Below are 19525 nucleotides of genomic sequence, written 5' to 3' on the forward strand. Positions count from 1 at the left end.
CTCAGGTCTCCCTTCAGTGCAGCCCTGCTGATCTCCCCGCATTCTTAAACTGTGAAGTTAAATGTTACCCTGAAATACATTTAATGTTTTAGCATCCATCTTTTACATGGTTCTATTGCTACTTTTAATCTTGTCTAGTAGCAAGCACTGCCATTCCCCTTCCGCACTGAAAGCTGTCATTTCTTGGGAGAAAAATACTTGCATTCTTCTTTTGAATAGCAAAGTTGTATTTCTTGCTGTCATCCCATTTCCTTGATCCTTTCTTCTGCCTTTGGCTATTACATTGTATCACCTATATGGAAATATTGCACATTTACACTCAGTTTATGTGAACAGTCTGTGAGCATTCAAGACTCATATCAGCCTGCTCAGTTAGCTGATATGTTCCAAACTTACTGTAAGTTCAGCACTAGAGGTCAGCTAATGTCTCCTCAAGGTTGGAATGATGGGAGCTATATGGTTGGAAACACCTGACTGCTGTTAAGAGTAGAGTGATCTAGCAGGATCTGGGGAACAAAACAGACGATGCTGCTCCGTGGTCCGCACTGTGAGGGACGTACTCTGAAGATCTGGCCTGGTCCTATGCACTGAACATTCATTCCTTGGCAGTTGCAGATCTTCCAATTTAGCTTCATCTAAAGGTATCAAAGCTCCATGTCTGCAAACTGAAGTGCAAACCATTAGATTTGTTTAAAAGGCAAACTCCTAAACGAAAACGAAACGCCAGTGAAGGCACAATCCGAGACCTTTCGCTTCTACAGGCGTACAACGTTCTCTCCAGCATATTTTTCAGAGGTGACGCTGTCTTGTAACTCACATCCAATAACGTGAAGTGAGCTCCAGATGGAGTTACGTGGAAAAAAAAAAAATCTTATTTTGGATCTGTTTTAAACCTTAGCTGGTTTTTTTGTCTGCCGTAAAGCAGTTCCATTTGGAAAGACGCTGGCCACTTTCTCGACCCCCCGCCACTTTCTAAGCTGTGTTTTAAAAACGAGTCCTTCTCGTCCCACGAAAAATCTGCAAGCACCGCTAAACACACGGAACCGCACGCAGCTAACGCCCGCGGCCTCGCTAACACCGGAGCTCACCGGTACGCACTGCGAAACGCGACCGAAGCGGCCGGGGCCCAAACCAGGCTCACGCTGCGGTCTGGCCCTGCCCTCCCGACCCGGCCACCTCAGCCGGCCGCCCCCGGCCGGCCCGGGAGGCCTGGCAGCGCTCCTCCGCCCGCACGCGTGGCCCGGCAGGTGCGGCGGCCTCGAACCGGCGGCGGGCGGCGGCGGGCCCCGCCCCGCCCCGGGGCTCCGCAGGTCCCGCCGCCTGCGCCGGGCCCGCCCCGGAGGCGGGCGGGGAGGGAGGGAGGGGAGGAAGGTGCGCGGCGCGCAGGGCTGGGGGCTGTCTCCGGCGGCGCCGCGCAGCCCCCCTGGCTGGCGGCCGGCGGTCACGCTGCGGCGGCGCCGCCGCTTCGCCTCCGCGCCGGGGCCGGGCCGGGCTGGGCCGCGCCGCGCCGCGCCCGGGATTGGCTGCGCGGCCGCCTCGTCCCAGAATGCAGCGCATGGCGCGTCATTGAAGAGAGACCATGATGGCGGCGGCCGCGGCGGCGGGGGGGGCCCCCGAGGTGATCGCCCAGCTGGAGAACGCGGCCAAAGTGCTGATGGTGAGGCGGGCGGCGGCACGCGCCGCGCCCGGAGCGGCGCCTCGCGGCGGGGGCGCCCGCGCCGGACCCCTCCCCCCCCTCCCCCCCCGCCTCCGCTCCCGCCGCGCCTCCCGCCGCTCTCGCCCCTCAGGCGCGGGGCTCGGGGCGCAGCCCGCCGGGGCGCGGCGCCCCGCCGCCCCCTCCCGCTCCCCGGCCGCCTCCCCGCACCCCCTCTCCGCGGGCGGCCGCCGCCGCACCGGCTCGTCCCTGTCGCCCCGCAGCCGGGCTCGGCCCCCGCCGCGCCGGTCCTCCATGTGCCGCCCGCTCTCCTCCGCCCCGGGCACGCTGCCCGCGCCCCGAGCTCCCCCGCCCCGGCGGGGTCACCCGTCCCGAGCCCCCGCGCCGCCATTGTCCGCCGCGGAAACCCGCGCCGAAGTTGCCGGCGAGCGGCTCTCCCTCCCGGCGGCGGGGGCCGGCGCCCCGCGGTGCCTCCCGGGGCGGCGGCGGGGCGGGAGGTCGCGCCGGGTCCCCGGCCCGCGGCGGGCGCTGGGGCACCGTCGGCAGCGTGGGGGCGAGCTCAGCCGTGCGGCGGCGGCGGGCTGAGCGCCGCTCCTTTCCAGAGTTTTCCTTTCGGTGGAGGAGCGGGGAGCAGCCCGGGGCTCGCCGTGCTGCCGCGCTGAAGCGCAGGCGGCTGGCGGGGCTCGGCGCCCTGACGTTTCGCTGCCAGCCGACTCCTCGTGCGGGCTGTGATTGTGTCGTGTGTTACTCTCCAGCGTTGCGTGCCAAAGAAAGTCCACGCGGCCAAGATCAGAATTGCGACGGAGCTAAATGGCTCTGGCGACTGTCGATGTTAAAGCATCCGAGTCGCGCGTCGATGCGAAAGTGTTTTGTTCCTTTGAATGAAAAGCTGTATATTGGCCTGTGCCGTTTACAGGTCTCAACTTGCAGGCCTTCTAAAAACGGCTAGCTTAAAGCCTTCCCCGCGAAATTTATCTTACCAAAATGTCCCGACAGAAATAAAGTTTGTAAGTCGAGATATTAAAGGGATTGCAAAAGAACCGAGCAAATAGTAGCAAAGTTTGCCTGGTATCTATAATTGATCAATAACCAGAGCCTGAATGATTGCGAGTTTAACATCTACCTGAAGCAGCCTGACTGTAAAGCAACAGGCGATTAGCTTTACTCACAGGTGTGCTCACCAGAATACTCATGTGTTACTCCTTGTGAAATCAGAGCCTGAAAAATGTTGACTGTGTTTCCGACCAGGAAAGTAAAGGCAGATAGCTTAGCAACAAGCACTAATCCTTTAAGAAAAAAACTTCTCCAAGTATGCAAACAGTGATGCATTTTAAGCTTTGAGTTGCTTTTGATTCATGTGTGCCTTTGCAAAACATAATCGTGTCGATTATTGGACGTTCTCATAATATCTGTGTATCTCGGTTTTAAAAATATCGCAGTTGCTGTATTTACCAGAAGCGTTTGACTGCGTAGGGGAAATACGTAATAAGTATTATTATGAGACAGAACACGTGTGTGGAAGGAAGCTGGTGGTTAGGTAGTTTTTGGTCTCAAACTGATAGCACATGGAGTGGCGTGTCCAAAGTTTTGCATCTGTGCTAGAAAACTTAATGTTCCTTGTGTTGGCATAGTTTCCCTAGCCTAGCCCTGCTGCCACAGAGAGGGAAATGCAACTTAACGTGGAGTTAATACAGTGAAAAGATGCAAGCCTTTTATGGTAATGCTTGTGCTTCTGTTGAAGAATAGGTGCTAAACTTGGCATAAAGCTAAGTCTCGGGTCTGTAAGCGCATGGTTGTTAGGAACCTTGCTGAATTTCTAGCTTCCTCTCTCCCTCCAGCCTCTGACGGTATGCAAGCTGACTTGTTGCAGCCATTAGCTTTTTCTTCTTTTTTCTTTTCCACAGCTGCTCTTGGAAGTCTCATAGACAACATTGAACTGACAAGAATTAGTTAGATGGCTCTTCCTGAGGAAGCTGCATAAAACAGAGATATTTACTAAAGCTATCTGTGAGAAGGACCCAGAATCGGGCTTGAAGCAGGTTTGGCTCTAGAAGAGCTGGGAGAACTGCTTAGGGTTATTGCTCTGTGTTTCTTCTCAAAAATCATCAGGTCTCTGGAGTGATGAAGGAGAGGAGGAGCGCACCTCACCATGTATGCTGCTTTACAAAGGTGGATGTGAGACCACAGGGACTGAAATGGTTATGCGCTCTGCTTCTGTTCTTTCTCACTAGCAACTGTGGAAAAACAAGGGCTGAACTGTGTTCCAGGACTGCACCTGGACAGTGATGATCTTAATTTAATTTAGCCAGAGGACTACACTGTTTGGTAAAGTCTGGTAAAATGTCTACTTGAGGATGAGGGCAAGAAGTAACTGTGCATGGCATTTGGGAGGTGTGAACTGATCAGGCACACTGGTTGGGATCATTTAGAAAGGTATTTATGTAAAGATCTGAGGACTTGGGAGAGTGGTGAACCTGGTACTGGTAATGGAGGTCGTGAGTAGAGGCTGGCACCTTGCAGTGGAGCCATACGTGAAGCGATGGGAAAGGGCAAAGCGGTGAATGGTCTGACAATAGATGGTAGTAAATTTTAACTGGGCAGGGAGTGGTGGAGGGATTCAGCAAGGTTTTCTTGTGGCAGCTGAGGCAGTGGCAATCCGTGCAAAATACAGTTGGCTAGGGAGGCATCAAAGGTGGTGCAATGTATCTGAGGATGGAGTAGGGAGTGGTGATGGTTTATGTGATACTTGGCTTGATTTCAAACTGGAATACTGAGCCTTGGGGAGAATAATGGACTAGAGAAATTCAGACATGCTAATAAAAAAACCTGAATGTGTTTAATTAACTTTCCTTCAGGGTAAGTATGGATTACCATGAGCTCTCTCAATCTTTGATAATAATTGATAATAATCTTTGCTAATCTTTTTCATAGTTTTTTTTTTTTAATTTTATTTTTTTATTGCTCTGGATTAGTTGAGTTTTCCTTTGGAAAAACTACTTTTTATATGTCAGATAAGAGATACGTTAGTTCCGATCTCATAAATTGCTGATCTTTATGGACTTTGCAAACCATGGCGTGCAGTGTATGAAAACTGGAAAGATTCAATCTGTTCTCTTACCAAGCTCCTTTACAGCTGCATAGAAATGCTTTTGCTTTGTTACCAATAACACCTTTCAGCAGGTTCTAGGTAGCCCACATTCAAAAGGTTTGGTTTGGAAAATGATTGACATTTGGTGTAAGTTGAAGAGTTGTTATAAAAGATGAAGTTTGAGTTGTCATTACCTGCCAAATATGACTTTGAACACTGGTCCTGTGACAATTTTCTTTGGTGTGTGTAAGAGTATGTGTTATATTAAAAAGTACGTGCTTTTTGGGTGTTTAATTCCTTTCCAACAAATCTAATGGTGTTTACTTGAAGTAAAGTCCCCGCAGTGCCTTGTAACTTAAAATGTAAAATGCTGTGCAGTCATTCGGTGCTGTAGGGTGATGTACGCCTTTGACCTGTGTGACTTTGGCTCGGTGAAGACCATACACCAGCATCTGTATGAACCAAATGAATTTACTGCTCCTCCATTTCCAACTGGCATGGCATGGCATCCCCTAACCAAATGTGTATTGTTCCTATCTATTATGTTCTGCTTAGCCTAGGTGGTAATTAATGCTGAATATAATTAGTATCAGTTAAGCACTGTTTTAATAGTTGTCTTTGTGGATGAGAGAAGACATAGGTTGTATTATTAAGGAAAGAAATGTAAATGTCATCCCATAGGTGAGAGAATGAAGTAGGAAGCATGTGTAAGACTGCTTAGTTATTGCTGGGGGTTTATTAAAGCAGGCTGAAATTTTTTTTTGCATGTGATGTTCTGTGACATGTAAATCTAAATTCACAAGTTATAGCTTGTTCCCCCCACCCCTCTCCAAAAAGGGGTGCTCTGTTCCTACCTGCAGCTCCGCTTTCTCCCTTGTGACCCTGTGCTGAACATATTAATATTGCTGAGATGACATAAGAATTAAACAAGGGAATGGATTTCTGTCAAGTTAGCAAGACAAATTGGCTATCTGTGCAGCCATTTAAGTCACAGAGCTAGCACAGGGGGGCTGAAATTAGATTGTTGGACATGTACAGAACTGGTCTGCCCCTGTTAGCAATGGTGAGGTGTCAGGTCGGCTCAACTTTATCATATTTATTCACTGTACAGTTTACTTGCTAATTCAGACTGTCTTGATATTAGAAATGCCAGACTTTTCTCAGAAGTGTGCAGTGAAAAGCCAAGAGGTTACAAGTTTCAGAAAGGGAAATTCCAGCTGGAGAGAAGGCAAAAAAAAAAAAAAAAAATTCACACTAAGTGTGGCTATGGGACCTCCCATCTTTGGAGATATTTAAAACTTGAATGAACGTGGCCCTGAACAACCTGATCTAACTTTGAAATGAGTTCTCTTTTGGGCAGGAGATTAAGCAAAGTGAGGTCCAGAGGTCTCTGTCATCCTAAGCTATTTTATGTAGTATGGGTCTGGGTAGCATTAACAGGCTCAAGGACAGTGGAGCAAAGGCTTTTGCAGAATTCCCTTCTTTAAAATTTTAACTGTTCTTGTTTCGCTGTGGTCTGTTTTGCGGGTGGTGAGGGATTCATACATTACTGTCTTCTTGGGGTACTACTTAGTTTGTGGCTTATTCTGCCCTTCTGAGGGAGGTTTTCAGGCTAAAGTTGGGTAGTCTGACACTGGTCATACAAACATCTCTTTCAGGTGTTGAAATAAACTTATAGAATAAGAGTGTGAGGGAACATATTAGTATCCTTAAAATCCAAGAACAAATTGTTTATATCATCTACCCCAATAATTTGTGTGGTTGGCTTTTTTGACTTGCCTTTCTTAGAGTTCAGGACCATGACAATCCCCCTTCCATGAGGAAGTTCAGTTTCTCATTGCAGCCTGTCTTCATTGCTGGGCAGGTTTTTTTTTTCAGACTGTGAAGCATGACTAATAGTAAGGGTGAAAGGAAGAGATGGACTAGCTCTGATTTTGTTATGACAGGTTACCAGTTGGGGGAAATCAGACAAGTGAATCATTCCCATGCTGAGATGAGTTGAAGTCCTCCAAGTCATCACCCAGCAAAACAAGCTGGATGTGTGCTATATTGTGGCTGGATTAGACTAAACATCTGCCCAGCTGAGTTCTGTTTCCAGTGATGGCCTCTAGCTGCTGCTTTAGAGAAAGGGTCTAAAAACTAAGGATAATCCTTTCACTAGTATATACTTTACCTTATTTGAATTAGCAATTTGAAGAGCTCAAGGTAGTATCATTGTGTTTAATAATGACTGTTGATCAACTTTCCTTCCATGAATGTGTCCAGTTGTTTCTGGAATGCATCTATATTTTTTATTTTCTTAGTTGTTGTATTATACTTGTCTGGTAGTAATGAGTTTCACAGGTGTTTGGGGGGGAAAAAACCCCAACATTATGTTATTTGAGAGTAGTCTGCTATTTGATAATTTCATTCATTCTTGAATTACGAGAAGTACCCGATCATTGTTCTGATTTTTCTTCTACGGTATCCTTTGTGATTTTTATAGCTCTCTATCATATTGTGTCCTCCAGTTATCTGTTAGCTAAACTGAAGGGTCATATCACTTTTTCGTGTGGGAGATTCCCCATATATCTAATCATCCCTGTACTCCTCTGTAGCTTTTTAGATTTATGATACCGTTTTTGACATGAACTGACCAGAACTGCATTCTTTTGTGATGTGGGTACATAAGGGTTTTAGATGGTTGCAAATTTTTGGTACTCTTCTGTATTCCTTTCATAATAGTACTTAACACTGTGCTTTTCATTATTAATTCAGAGCAGCAAGATGATATTTTCAGAGGACTATGCCCAAGCAGTCCAGATCTTTTTCTGGAGCAGTAGTAAGTTACTTAGTCCAACATGTGTATGTATAGTTTTTCCTCCTTTTTGCTTAAGAACTGGTATGGTTGGTGCATTTTACAGGCACACGGTTCAGATTACAGCTTGGGAGATAAGTATGTGCAGTGTGCAGCATGTTAATGAAACTCCCCTGGGAGCTGAGAACTAATGTGCATGGAGCATTCCCGAAGCGCACAGTACTGAGGGTGAGGAGTTGAGAATAGGAATATGAGGACTGATACAGATTGTGATATCTGTGAAAAGCAAACATAGCATCTGATGAAATGAAAGTCTAGCGAAATGGGATTCTTCACAGTTAGGGTTTATTTCTCCTGATTGTTTCACAGAGGGAGTATTCATCTTTGAATCAAGACGATATTTCACACTCATTTGACATGTCACTGTTGCATTGGCATATTTCTGTATTTTGTTCTGAGTCATCAATGAAAATACTGTGTGTGTGTGTTCCTAGATTTGTCTGCTGGGGAGCTTCATTAGTCTGTAACTCCATCTGGATAATTCTTCTTCAGGCACTAGCTACTGCTGTCTTCCCTTTAACCTGCTTCCTAAGAGTCTTATCGTTGTTATGCTAATCTGTGTTCATTAGTTAATTAACAGCTTTCCCTATGGAAGGGTAGAAGAAATCTCTTGATTATTAAGTTGAGCTGATGCTGTTACAAGCAGCTAAGTAATATATTCCTTTTCATAAATTTCTAACACTGTTTGGATACTAAAAAGTATGTCTGGGTTAGGTATGCATAAGGTCTCCACTTCTGTGTTCTGGCTTGGTGTAGGGGTGGAATTCTGGATTTTGATGATCATGTCCTTTTCTGTTTTACCAGGGGGAAATGCAGTCTTTGTATCTACCTCCTTTCCTGCTTTCCAGGTTTCCTTGGCTTCCCCAGAGCAAAAGAAAGTAGAACGGATGCCTGTGTTGGGACTTTGACCTGGTAAAGGGAATGCGGTAACATTTGGAGCAATTTTGATGCGTAGTGAGGTGTATGAGTGGCATAAAACCACCACATACATACTGAGAGATGCAGCGTAGAAGGGAGGGTGACATATCTGAGCTGTAGGAGACATTGATGTGGGTCTTCAGTTCTTTTTCATCCCTTTAAAGTCTGTCTAAAACATACTGTTGAATAAGGAGTAGTTGTTCAAACTTAAGTTTCAAGTTTAAGAAATGGGGGAAAACTGGCAAGAGGATATGTTTTAAATAGTCCCTATTCTTTCCCTTCCCTGCCTTCCAAAAAGGAGAACCCCAAACTTTCCTACTTCTGAGACTTAATGATGAGTGGCAGCTGTACGGCGCTGTCTTTGGCTCTACCAAAACATAGAGTGGTAGCACACCCGCCTGAGTGGCTGCATGGTGAACTGGATTGGGAAGTAGATGCAAGAGGAAAAGTTTTTTTTAATTCTGGTAATTTTTATGATGTTGCTTTATAAAGAATTTTGCTACCTTGACTGAGATGAAAAAGCTTGCCTGTGCTCCTAAAAGAAACTTTGGTCAAATTATGTTGTTAAATCACTAGGAAGTAGCAGATATAATTCACTTTATCTTCAGATCAAGACTGATTTCTTTTTTTTTTTAATGGAAAATATACTTAAAGTTACTTGGATTAATATAGGAGCAAGTGAATGAAGTTTTATTGCCTTTGTTGCTCTAGAAGTCAGATAAGTTAGTTTAGTGGTACCTACCAAATTAAAAATTTACAGAACTATGAAAGTGAATATCATAGAATCATAGAATGCTTTGTGTTGGAAGGGACCTTTAGAGGTCATCTAGTCCAACCCCCCTGCAGTGAGCAGGGACAGCTTTAACCAGATCAGGTTGCTCAGAGCCCCATCCAACCTCACCTTGAATGTTGCCAGGGATGGGGCCTCTACCACCTCTCTGGGCAACCTGTTCCAGTGCTTCACCACCCTCATTGTAAATAAATTTCTTCCTTATATCCAGCCTAAATCTATTCTTCTTTAGTTTAAGTCCATTACTCCTTGTCCTGTCACAACAGGCCTTGTTAAAAAGATTCTCCCCATCTTTCCTATAGGCCCCCTTTAAGTACTGGAAGGCCGCAATAAGGTCTCCTCGCAGCCTTCTCTTCTCTAGGCTGAACAATCCCAACTCTTTCAGCCTGGCCTCATAGGAGAGGTGCTCCAGCCCTCGGATCATTTTGGTGTCCCTCCTCTGGACCCGCTCCAGCAGGTCCATGTCCTTCTTGTGCTGAGGGCTCCAGAGCTGGACGCAGCACTGCAGGTGAGGTCTCACCAGAGCAGAGCAGAGGGGCAGAATCCCCTCCCTCGACCTGCTGGCCACGCTGCTTTTGATGCAGCCCAGGATACGGTTGGCTTTCTGGGCTGCAAATGCACATTGCTGGCTCACGTCCAGCTTTTCACCCACCAGTACCCCCAAGTCCTTCTCCGCAGGGCTGCTCGCAATCCCTTCATCCCCCAGCCTGTATTGATACTGGGGGTTGCCCCATCCCAGGTGCAGGACCTTGCACTTGGCCTTGTTGAACCTCATGAGGTTCACAGAGGCCCACCTCTCCAGCTTGTCCAGGTCCCTTTGGATGACATCTCATCCTCCTGGTGTGTCATCTGCACCACTCAGCTTGGTGTCGTCTGCAAACTTGCTGAGGGTGCACTCAATCCCACTGTCTATGTCATTGATGAGGATATTAAACAGCACTGGTCCCAGTACGGACCCCTGAGGGACTCCATTTGTCACCAGTCTCCATTTGGACATTGAGCTGTTGACCGCGACCATCCAGCTAATTCCTTATCCACCAAACAGTCCACCCATCAAATCCATATCTCCCGAATTTAGAGAGAAGGATGTTGTGGGGGACCGTGTCAAAGGCTTTACAGAAGTCCAAATAGATGACATCCGTTGCTTTTCCCTTGTCCACTGATGCAGTCACTCCTTCATAGAAAGCCACTAGTTTGGTCAGGCAGGACTTGCCCTTGGTGAATCCATGCTGGCTGTCTCGAATCACCTCCCTGTCCTCCATGTGCTTGAGCATATCTTCTAGGAGGATCTGTTCCATGATCTTCCCAGGCACAGAGGTGAGGCTGACAGGTCGGTAGTTCTCAGGGTCCTCCTTTCTTCCCTTTTTAAAAATGGGCACAACATTCCCCTTTTTCCAGTCAGCAGGGACTTCACCTGACTGCCATGGCTTTTCAAATATCATGGAGAGTGGCTTGGCAACTACATATGAATATGAAGAAAGGCTAAAGATATATCATTGTTTGTGCTGAAGTTATTAATTTCAGTATTTATTCTCATGTAGTCCAGCTGTGTTACGTGCAGCTGTGCAAAGTGGTAGAGGCACAGCTGTAGTAGTGTTGAAAATAAGCGTTATGCCAGGGTCTCTTGAAGGGTTTGTATAATTATTGATTTCACAGCCACAAATTGAAGTGCATAAAGGTGGTTTGCCATGGAATTTTACTGTTTATGATGGTGGTCCCTGGGATTTCAAAAGGCTTGGCCAAGGTGATGAACATCTGCAGTCCCAGGCTTGTAAGCATGATGCAGACATAGGCTGTGTTTTCACAGAAGCCTAAACCAGCCTAGCAGTGAGTGACTGAGGAAAACCATTACTTGTCTTTTTGCTGGATTGATTATCTGCTGCTTTAGTGAGCTGGACTGGCTCACGGAAGGGCATGCCAGTTGCCAAAGCTAGCACATGATAATGTTAATAACGGGCATCTAGGAGTGAAGAGGAATTAGCATGGTTGGAAGGAGAGGAGAAGGGTCTCCATCACTGCTTTGCCTCTTTGGGAACCACAGCCTTGGAGTTCTGGAGAGGCAGCCCCTGTTCTTTACTATTAAACCGAGACCAGGATCCTCTTGTGACAAAGGAAAAGAGTAATACCAGCATCCTTCACAAATGTGTTTTTAAATCTGTTCATGGGAAGAGCTGCAGAAAAGTTACATGATACTTGTCTTTTTGTGTACCTCACTGAAGTATTTTGTTTTCTTGGCAAGAGTGGACTGTGATGCTTAGTGTGCTGGTGTTCTTGGGGAGTTACTGTAGTATGGCATTAAGGCTGTACTGGAGCAGGTGGTATATTCTTTGACTTTGTATTTCCAGTTTTTCAGAAATGGGGGGTAATGATAGCTTTTAAGACACCAAGAGGCAGTTGAGCCATGTTCAATCTGTTCTTCAGTCTGCTTTGGAAGGACTTGGAATTCGACTCCTTCATATCACAAGTAAATATCCTGGCCACAAAGGGAGCTCCAACAAAGGGAGCAAAATGGAGGAGGGCAGGGGCGGTTCGTAGAATTCACAAAACAGGTTGCAGCATCATTAACACAGAGTCTGAAAATCCAGTCGTTGGGTGTACTATGTTGGCCGGTGCCACAGGGCATCGTGGCTCTGGGACTTAAGCATCGGTTTGTACAGAGATCAGTGGTGCAATTGGATGACAACCAACATTGAGTTATACCGTCCTTTATTATTATAGAACAGTATTCCAACTATTGTTAATTGTGGCATTAGTGATGATATGCAAACGGTATCAAAGCTAACACAACAGCAGAAACAGTTGTACGAACACAAACCCCGCTGGCTCATTTACGCACTCGCTGATGAGTTACTGCAGAACTGCCACCTTTCTGTCCCATGGCAGCACAAGAGAAGTCACACCTCCATGCACCGCCTGGCTGGGGACGGGGGAGGGTTCCCATGCCAGTAATGTGGGGGCAAGCGTCATCAATCCGGGGTCCTCTCTGGACCAGGACCTACATGTAAAGCTTCTATGCCTTGGGCACGCAGCGAAGGCACGGTCCTCTTCTCTTTTTGCTGATTTTTGTCTGGCTCTGCAAATAGGTGGTCTTCAGGGTTTTGCAATGAACTTCCCCAGACTTGATCTCCCAGAGCTTGGGCTTGCATCCATGGTCTTGGCGTCACATGGGCCCTTCAGTCAGTTCCTCATTTGTCTTGTCATGACTTTACCCGGGCATCGCTGGTGCTGGCGGACCCTGCATGCCTGCTCTGGCTTTCACCTTATAGTTCAGTTAGTTTCCTCTTACACCCATTGTCTTAAAGCTACATGTTACACACTTGCCACTGGTAGATTCATGAGGACTCCTCCACGGCATCTATATGTATATATGCGTATGCAGTAACTGGGGATCCCCAAATGGGAGACCGGATCTGTGTATCTGTTGCAACAGGACTGCAGCCCTGGAGGGGGAAAAATGTGTTTCCCCTTGCAGCTACAGATGCTGGTTTGATATTAGGTGCCTTAAAGCTGAGTTTGTGTGGTTTTAAAGCGGTGGCTGAAAAGCATTACTTTAAAACTTCACTGATCTTCTGTGCAAACAGAGCTTTGGGTGTTTTCTGCACTGGCCATAGTTTTGAGGATTTTTTTCGTTAAGGTCTTAACCATTCACATTTAGCTGAGCTCTATCATCTCTTCAGTCACTGACTTCTACTATTTGCTTTGCTAATAATGTTGCTGCTATTTGACTTTTCTATCAACCATGGTTTTTTGGTAGCTTTCCAGATGGCTGAAGTCTTGCATGTTTATTGAGAAAATGTGCGAATAGGTTTACAAAACATGTAAACTCCTCTCTGGTGAAGAAAACATGAATAGCGCTTTCCTTACCTGCCAACAACAACAACAGAAGCCCAGCCCAAAAACCAAACATGCTTCTTCCTGAGAGAATTAGGGAGGTTTAGCTGCAAAGCCTTTATTTTGCGAGGTTGTTTTAAGTGTGATTAAGAACAGATGTTGGGTAGCTGCGGGATAATGAATTGTTTAGCAGGGAATATATAAGTATTAAATTCTAATATCAAGAGAAAGGACAATATTGTTTCTGGAGCTATTCTCCTGTTCATGTTACAATAACATTTCCTCTAACATTGCTAAGAATAAAATATATCATTATGACCGCATTTCTTCACAATAGTTTTTCAGTAAGTATGTGGAGCCCTGTGACTGTTCAGAGCTTGAAACTTAGCTAATTTGTGCAGGTTCTTAGAGTGAACTCGGGCACTTAACTTTAAGGGAGTCTTAAAAATTGCCTCTTCTAAACAAAGCCCCAAAATATGTGTATGTGGAATAAAAAATAATTTTCTTCACAAAAGAAGTGCTTTTTAGAAGAGGATCTCTCGAAACACGTATTGTGTCTCTGCTCCTTTGTATATTGGAAGATGAATACAGAGATGTAACTTCTTTGGTAATGTGATTCAGGCTGTATCTGCAAGAGCAGAACAAATTAGTGAAACAAGGTAAAAGTAAATGACATCCTACCTTCTCAAGTCTATACAATTCTAGATACATTTTTGCTATTTCCCGGTAATGGACAAAATGTTAGGGAGAGGAACTTTTTCTAGGTGTTCAGTGAAAGTCCAGAATTTTGCCTGGTTTTGAGTGAAAGAAGTTGCTCGCTTTACAAAATCATTTTCAGTTTCGCAATTCCTCTTGGCTTCGTTATCCTGCAGGCTGGCTTAGGTGATGAGCTTCCTCCTCTGGCCTCTATTCTGTTGTTCTTTTTTTGCTAAATCTTGATGTCATGTTCCCTGTAGTTACATTTCTGTTTGCTTACATGATTCAGGTATTGTGTTTCCATGTGTATTTTACTTGTGTCTGTCTGTAAGTTTATGTTAATGTGCTAACAGCTAAAAGCCATTAATAAATGTAGGTGTTTTAGGCTGTGCCATTTTGAAAGTACACTAAGCCAATGGAGTTCTCCATGTCAAATTTAGATAACCTTTGAAAACTTTAAAAAATTCCTTATCTTGCTTTTAATCAACTCCCTCCAAATAACTGCTGGGACAAAAAGGTTTTGAAACTTCAGCAAGATTGATGGACAAGGAAGTGCTAAAACCTGAATTTTGGCAGGGAAACTGGCTGCTCTGTGTGTCTGCCTTCATTAGCTTGGTGAGAGGAAACGCTTTTGTGATAGGAGGGAAAGCCTAAAACTCTCAGAAACTAAAATGCATCATTATTTCAGTTTAAATCTTTCACGGAGTGATGACTTTCAACTTCTGTGTTGTGGGGGGTGTGTGAGGCGGATGGGGGGTTACCCATGTGATGTCCTCTTACCCCTGTGATGTCATACTCCATCTGCACGTGCTTGCTGTAGAAGGCTATCTGTAAGTAAAAATAATGCCACCCCTGCAACAATGGGTGGTTACAGCTGTAGTTTCAGCAAGTTTAATTTGAAATTGGACAACAGGAAAAAATAGATACTACAAGATACTTCTTCACATAGGGGAAATTATTAAAAGTTTCTCTTGCGATAGGAGAGCAGTTGCTGACAGTATTTGATGTACAGTGAGCCTGATAAATAGGTTATATATCACCTACATCTCAACTTGTGAGCTTTGGAAAATGAGTATGGCCATTACCAGCATTATTATGATCTGCTGTCTAGTAGAAGACAGGTCACAACAGTTTTTCCTTGACTTAAAACTTGAAATTCACTGTCACAGTCCTGGCTTTTTTTGTTAAGCCACGCCTGTACTGTCTCACAGGTACAGAAATGGACGATATTGAGATGAGCTACTTGAATCTTGTGATCGAATTGTGATTGTGCTTTCAGGGGCTGTGGATGGGCTAGGGTCCTATCTCTGCTGGACAGCCAGGACCTGTCATGGGGATAGTCCACCCTGCAGTGGAGGCTGTGGTGTGTGTTGGTGCGGAGACTCCTCTCCTTCCCACCCTCTAGGATAACAGATCCAGAGCCTGAACTTGGGACCCATTTATCTTCCTTCCATGCCTCCTTGCTGGGGAAAGAGGGAAGCACCTGTAGTTGGTAGGAGCTGAGGGAAGAGTTTGGTTCATTTCCGCTAGCCCTTTTCCTCCGTGCTGCAGAAGGCCAAGTTCACTCCAGCTCCAGGAGAAGGTCAGAGGAAGGAGGCAGGAGAGCAGGACTAGAGGCTAGTGCAAGTGCAGTTGTAGTAAGGGCGCTTTATGACTTTTTGTATGCTTTAGTAACATATTTTTGGGGTTCCTGTGCTACTGCAGTAGTGATGTTTCATTCCAGCTGAAGTCAAAGCAAGCTGATTTTATTTTTTAGCATTAAATGGTGTAAAAAGATTGGAACTATGAGCTTTTCTGTAACTGTTCTGTGTAGTTACGATGTTTTTCTTTGTCCTTCTCTTCTGTATTGGGTTGCACTTGTTCTGTCTTGACTGAGCTTTCTCTGGTGTGCATGGGTTGACTTCTTGTGGCTCTGTAGAATCTTACTGACTTCAAAGGACTGTGCGTGGATTTGCCCATCACTGTCAGCCAGGCATTTTACAGAAATTACTTTGCTAAACAGAACTGCCTGTCGGACCTTGCCTGTGCTTTGAAATGTTAGAACAGTGAATGTGGAGATTAGGAAATGATGTTTTATTTAAGGGTCTGAACTGTAACCTGATGTCAGCATTCATCCTCTGGCTCTCCACAGCCAGACTACCATAAGCTAAATATCCATTATAGATATTACCATGTCAGATTTATCTGTTGACAATGTGCTTAAACCAATCTCCTAACTGCAATTACAGAGGAAACAGTAACAAATAGGTATAAAGCACACACATAATTTTCTAAAGCATTTTGTCTTCACTGCTGTGTTACGCTGTATCCTCGTTTTCATTGCCCAAACTTACAGAAGCGAAAGACTGTTAAAGTTTACACTGAATTTTCTTGGAACCAATTTGAAACATTTTCTTGACCCAGAGATTACAAAGAAAGCATTAAGATTTAAAAAGAAAACCAGATCTTGATTGTCGTGTTTGTAAGGTCTGTGATAATTCTGTGTGCTGCTGTTGTGATTACTTTATATGGGGTTCTGTGAGTTTGGTCTAGCACTGATGAGTTTAAACTTGTAACTCTTGGGACATGCAGAATTTCCCATGCTGAATTCAATAATTTTTTCCAAATTCTGCTGGAGCAATCCTCCGTGGGGTGGGTGGAGTCTGGGCTGATCCTGTTCACCTAATGCTTTCAGAAGGTTGGCATGAGTCAATCTACTGTCAATTTAGTTGAATTTGTGGATTTTTTTTGTTGAGCAATGTGCACAGTAGTCAGAAAAGAGAAAGTACTAAATGAATCGTGTGAGGAGACCAACAATGGTCAGAGTTGATAGTGGATGAACAGCTCACATAGATTCATAGACCAGCTACAGACATCTGTTTGTCTGTCCTACCACAGCTATCTGAGGGCTATGCCTTCATCATCCTCGATTCTTTTCTCTTGCTCCTCTGTGGTCCTGCTTCCTTGAACAAAGACTACACCTTCCTCCCTTTTGCTTTTCAAGTCCTACCCACTCTTCTTCAAGCAGCAGGTCTTGGGTACCTGTTTTGACACTGAGAAGCAGACATGAACAGTGGAAGTGGTGTCCTCACTGCATGAGGACAGTTTCTCTGCAGACTGGTTACCACGAATTGTGTATCTGAAGGGTACTGTGCAGATAAATGAATACTAATATCAGTGGAGAACCTGTAATAGTCTGTATTTGAGGGTCAAATTGTTAGCAGAGAAGTAAAATCTCGGTAGTTTTTGTTGCTTATCTTGGAGAGGAAGTCTTATCTGAGAAAACGTTTTGAGATTGATGGTAATGATTTACTTTGGCTCTCTAGTCAATTAATGTGTATATATAGTATCTTATATAAGACCATTTCAAAATTGAGAATAGATCTTATCACAAACCGCAATTTATCTCGTTTTCCTTGCAAAAGACGTAATATTAAGTACTTCAGCTCCAAAATACAAAACAAAATCTGATATGAAGAAAAAAGAAGTCTTTTTTCCCTATTGTTAAGTCTCTGCATGAAAGCAAGACATGAGTGAGTAGATGTGTAGGAGGTAATTCCTCCAGCAGTCACGCATTTGTTCCAAATATATACGGAAAAATACTGGGCACTCTGGGGTTTAAATAATTCAAATCATAATTACTTTTGGGAAAGAATTTTTTTTTAAATCAAACAAAGTTTTTGTTCAGAAAGTCTTAAGTCTTTACCACGTTGTCTCTATTGCAGGTCTGGTCGGAAGCCATCTATTGCATCTTTCTTACCGATCTTCAAAAATAATCTTGAGGATCTTTTAAATCGGAAGATGAGTTACTGCTGTAATTTTAAATGATTATTCCAAAAAGCAAGTGCAAAGGAAGTAATTGGAACATAGTTGAAGTCGCTTATTAAACTAGCTAGGTTTTCTGTAGTAACTTAGCTGTTACTCGAGGCTCTGGCAGTTGTGTAATGACAGATCTGAATTGGACAGCAGAAGCTGCTGTTGATACCAGTTGTCTAAACTGCTTTCTGGCCTGGTGCCCGAGGCAGGAATGTCCGATCCGCTTGTGAAGCAGTTGCCGAACGCCGTAGAGCTGAGCATCTTCATGTAGCCGGAATTGTTGGCTGGTGGCATCTGCTTCATGGACGGATCAGGCATCCCTGTGTTACTCGGTATCAGCGTCTGCTGGAGAAGTAGGGTGAATAGCTGAGAGCAGAACTGTGTCTAACCATCCAGTTCTCTGTGTCTGACCCCTGTGTTTGATCTCTTTTAGTAGCTATTTTAATAAGGCAAGTGACAGTTACTGAACGTGCCATGATATGCTGTAGGAAAAAGCTTATTTAAAACACTTGAAAAGTGTTACTGGTAAAACCGGGGTGGAAGCTCGTTACGGCTTGACTCCACAGAAGCCAGGGTAATGCAGTCTTGGGGTGTGACTTCGGTAGAGTTAAACGTGGAATCTCCTTATTCTGAGAATCTGATTCTTTTGTTTGTCACCTATATAGCGTAACTGTGCTGGGGAGTAATTCTCTTAAGGTGTATTTTTGTTATTTAAGATACAGAAATCTGTTTTTAGGGAGTTTTGAGCATCTTGGTAGAAGAGCACAGCAAGTTAAAATTTCATTACTTTTGAATATTTAGGTATGTTGCAGCTATAACAATTGCTTACATGGGTAGAGTAATATGTTTAGCTGTCCTAAATGCAGTATGTGCACTAGTTAAAAATTATGGCTTGCCCTTGTGTTTTATTATGTTTTTTTCCTTTTCTTTTTTCTTTCTCTTTCTCCTTCTATTTTTGCCCATACTCCTCAGCTATGTTATCGCTATCACGTGGTATTCCCCTGCACACGCTTCTCAATTTCACTCATGATCTATCTCCTTTGCATATGCCTCCCTGTTACTTGGCTCCCCTGCCTGCTGGGACATGTTGGTGGGCCATCTGGGCTTCCTTTATTCCTCGCTTCTCCGAGCGCGTCTTGCCTGATGGTGGCTGTCAGCGAGGTCCAGACCCAGTGGTGCCATTGCCGTCTGTGGTGGCTTTTGCCCATCCTCGTATATTGATAGAGATTCAGTTTCTTATTCGTGTCTCTGTTAGGCTTCCAGGCTCTCTGTGGCACAGAGTCTAGACACCATTCTGAAGAACAGCTAACGTGTCTAATTAGTTTTTCATAAGCCGATAATGGCCCACAGACCAGAGGTTGGGAACAGTTTTATTTTGCCTCTTGACTGCAGGGAAGGCAAGATTCCCCTACTTACTTGGGGAAGCTCAGTTTGGAGAGTTTGTGGTGAGTTTTATGAAGTCACACTTCAGTAGACATCTCAGATTTTTATTTCTACCCTTGTCAAGTTTGTAATGTGCTTTACTTGCAGACATAAACATTGCCTTTGGCAAGAAAGTTCTGTCTTGGCTTTAGTTGTAGTAGGTACAAGTGATTTGATTTTTTTTTTTTTTTTTAAACCCAAGAAAATTCTCTTAGTAGGCATGTTTGCCTTTCCATAATCCTACTAGTGTTTAGGCTGTACTGTTCATAGGGGACCTTTTTTGTAGGTGGGAATACTGTGGGTGTCAGCTTAAAACACTCCAGTGCACTCTCTCTGTGTTCTCTTAAGGAGCAAAGTCTGGAGGAGTGCCTGACTGTTCTTTGTGACATGCTAATTTGCAGATTTCCCCCAGTGTAATTTCAGAAAGATGCTGAATTCGTTGTATTTCATTGCTGTCTTGCCATAGCAAAAGTC

General features: G+C 44.7%; 1 protein-coding gene across 1 annotated transcript in view; it reads left to right on the plus strand.

Moving 5' to 3' along the window:
• Positions 1-1579: 1579 nt before the first annotated feature.
• The window catches only part of XPO4 (exportin 4), a 79799-nt gene continuing 61853 nt past the window's right edge, over positions 1580-19525 (plus strand). The window contains exon 1 of the mRNA XM_075719625.1: positions 1580-1657. Coding sequence (XP_075575740.1) covers positions 1580-1657 — 78 coding nt within the window. The remainder of the gene's footprint in view (positions 1658-19525) is intronic.

This window comes from Pelecanus crispus, chromosome 1, assembly GCF_030463565.1.
Source record: "Pelecanus crispus isolate bPelCri1 chromosome 1, bPelCri1.pri, whole genome shotgun sequence".
NCBI classification, from domain to species: domain Eukaryota; kingdom Metazoa; phylum Chordata; class Aves; order Pelecaniformes; family Pelecanidae; genus Pelecanus; species Pelecanus crispus.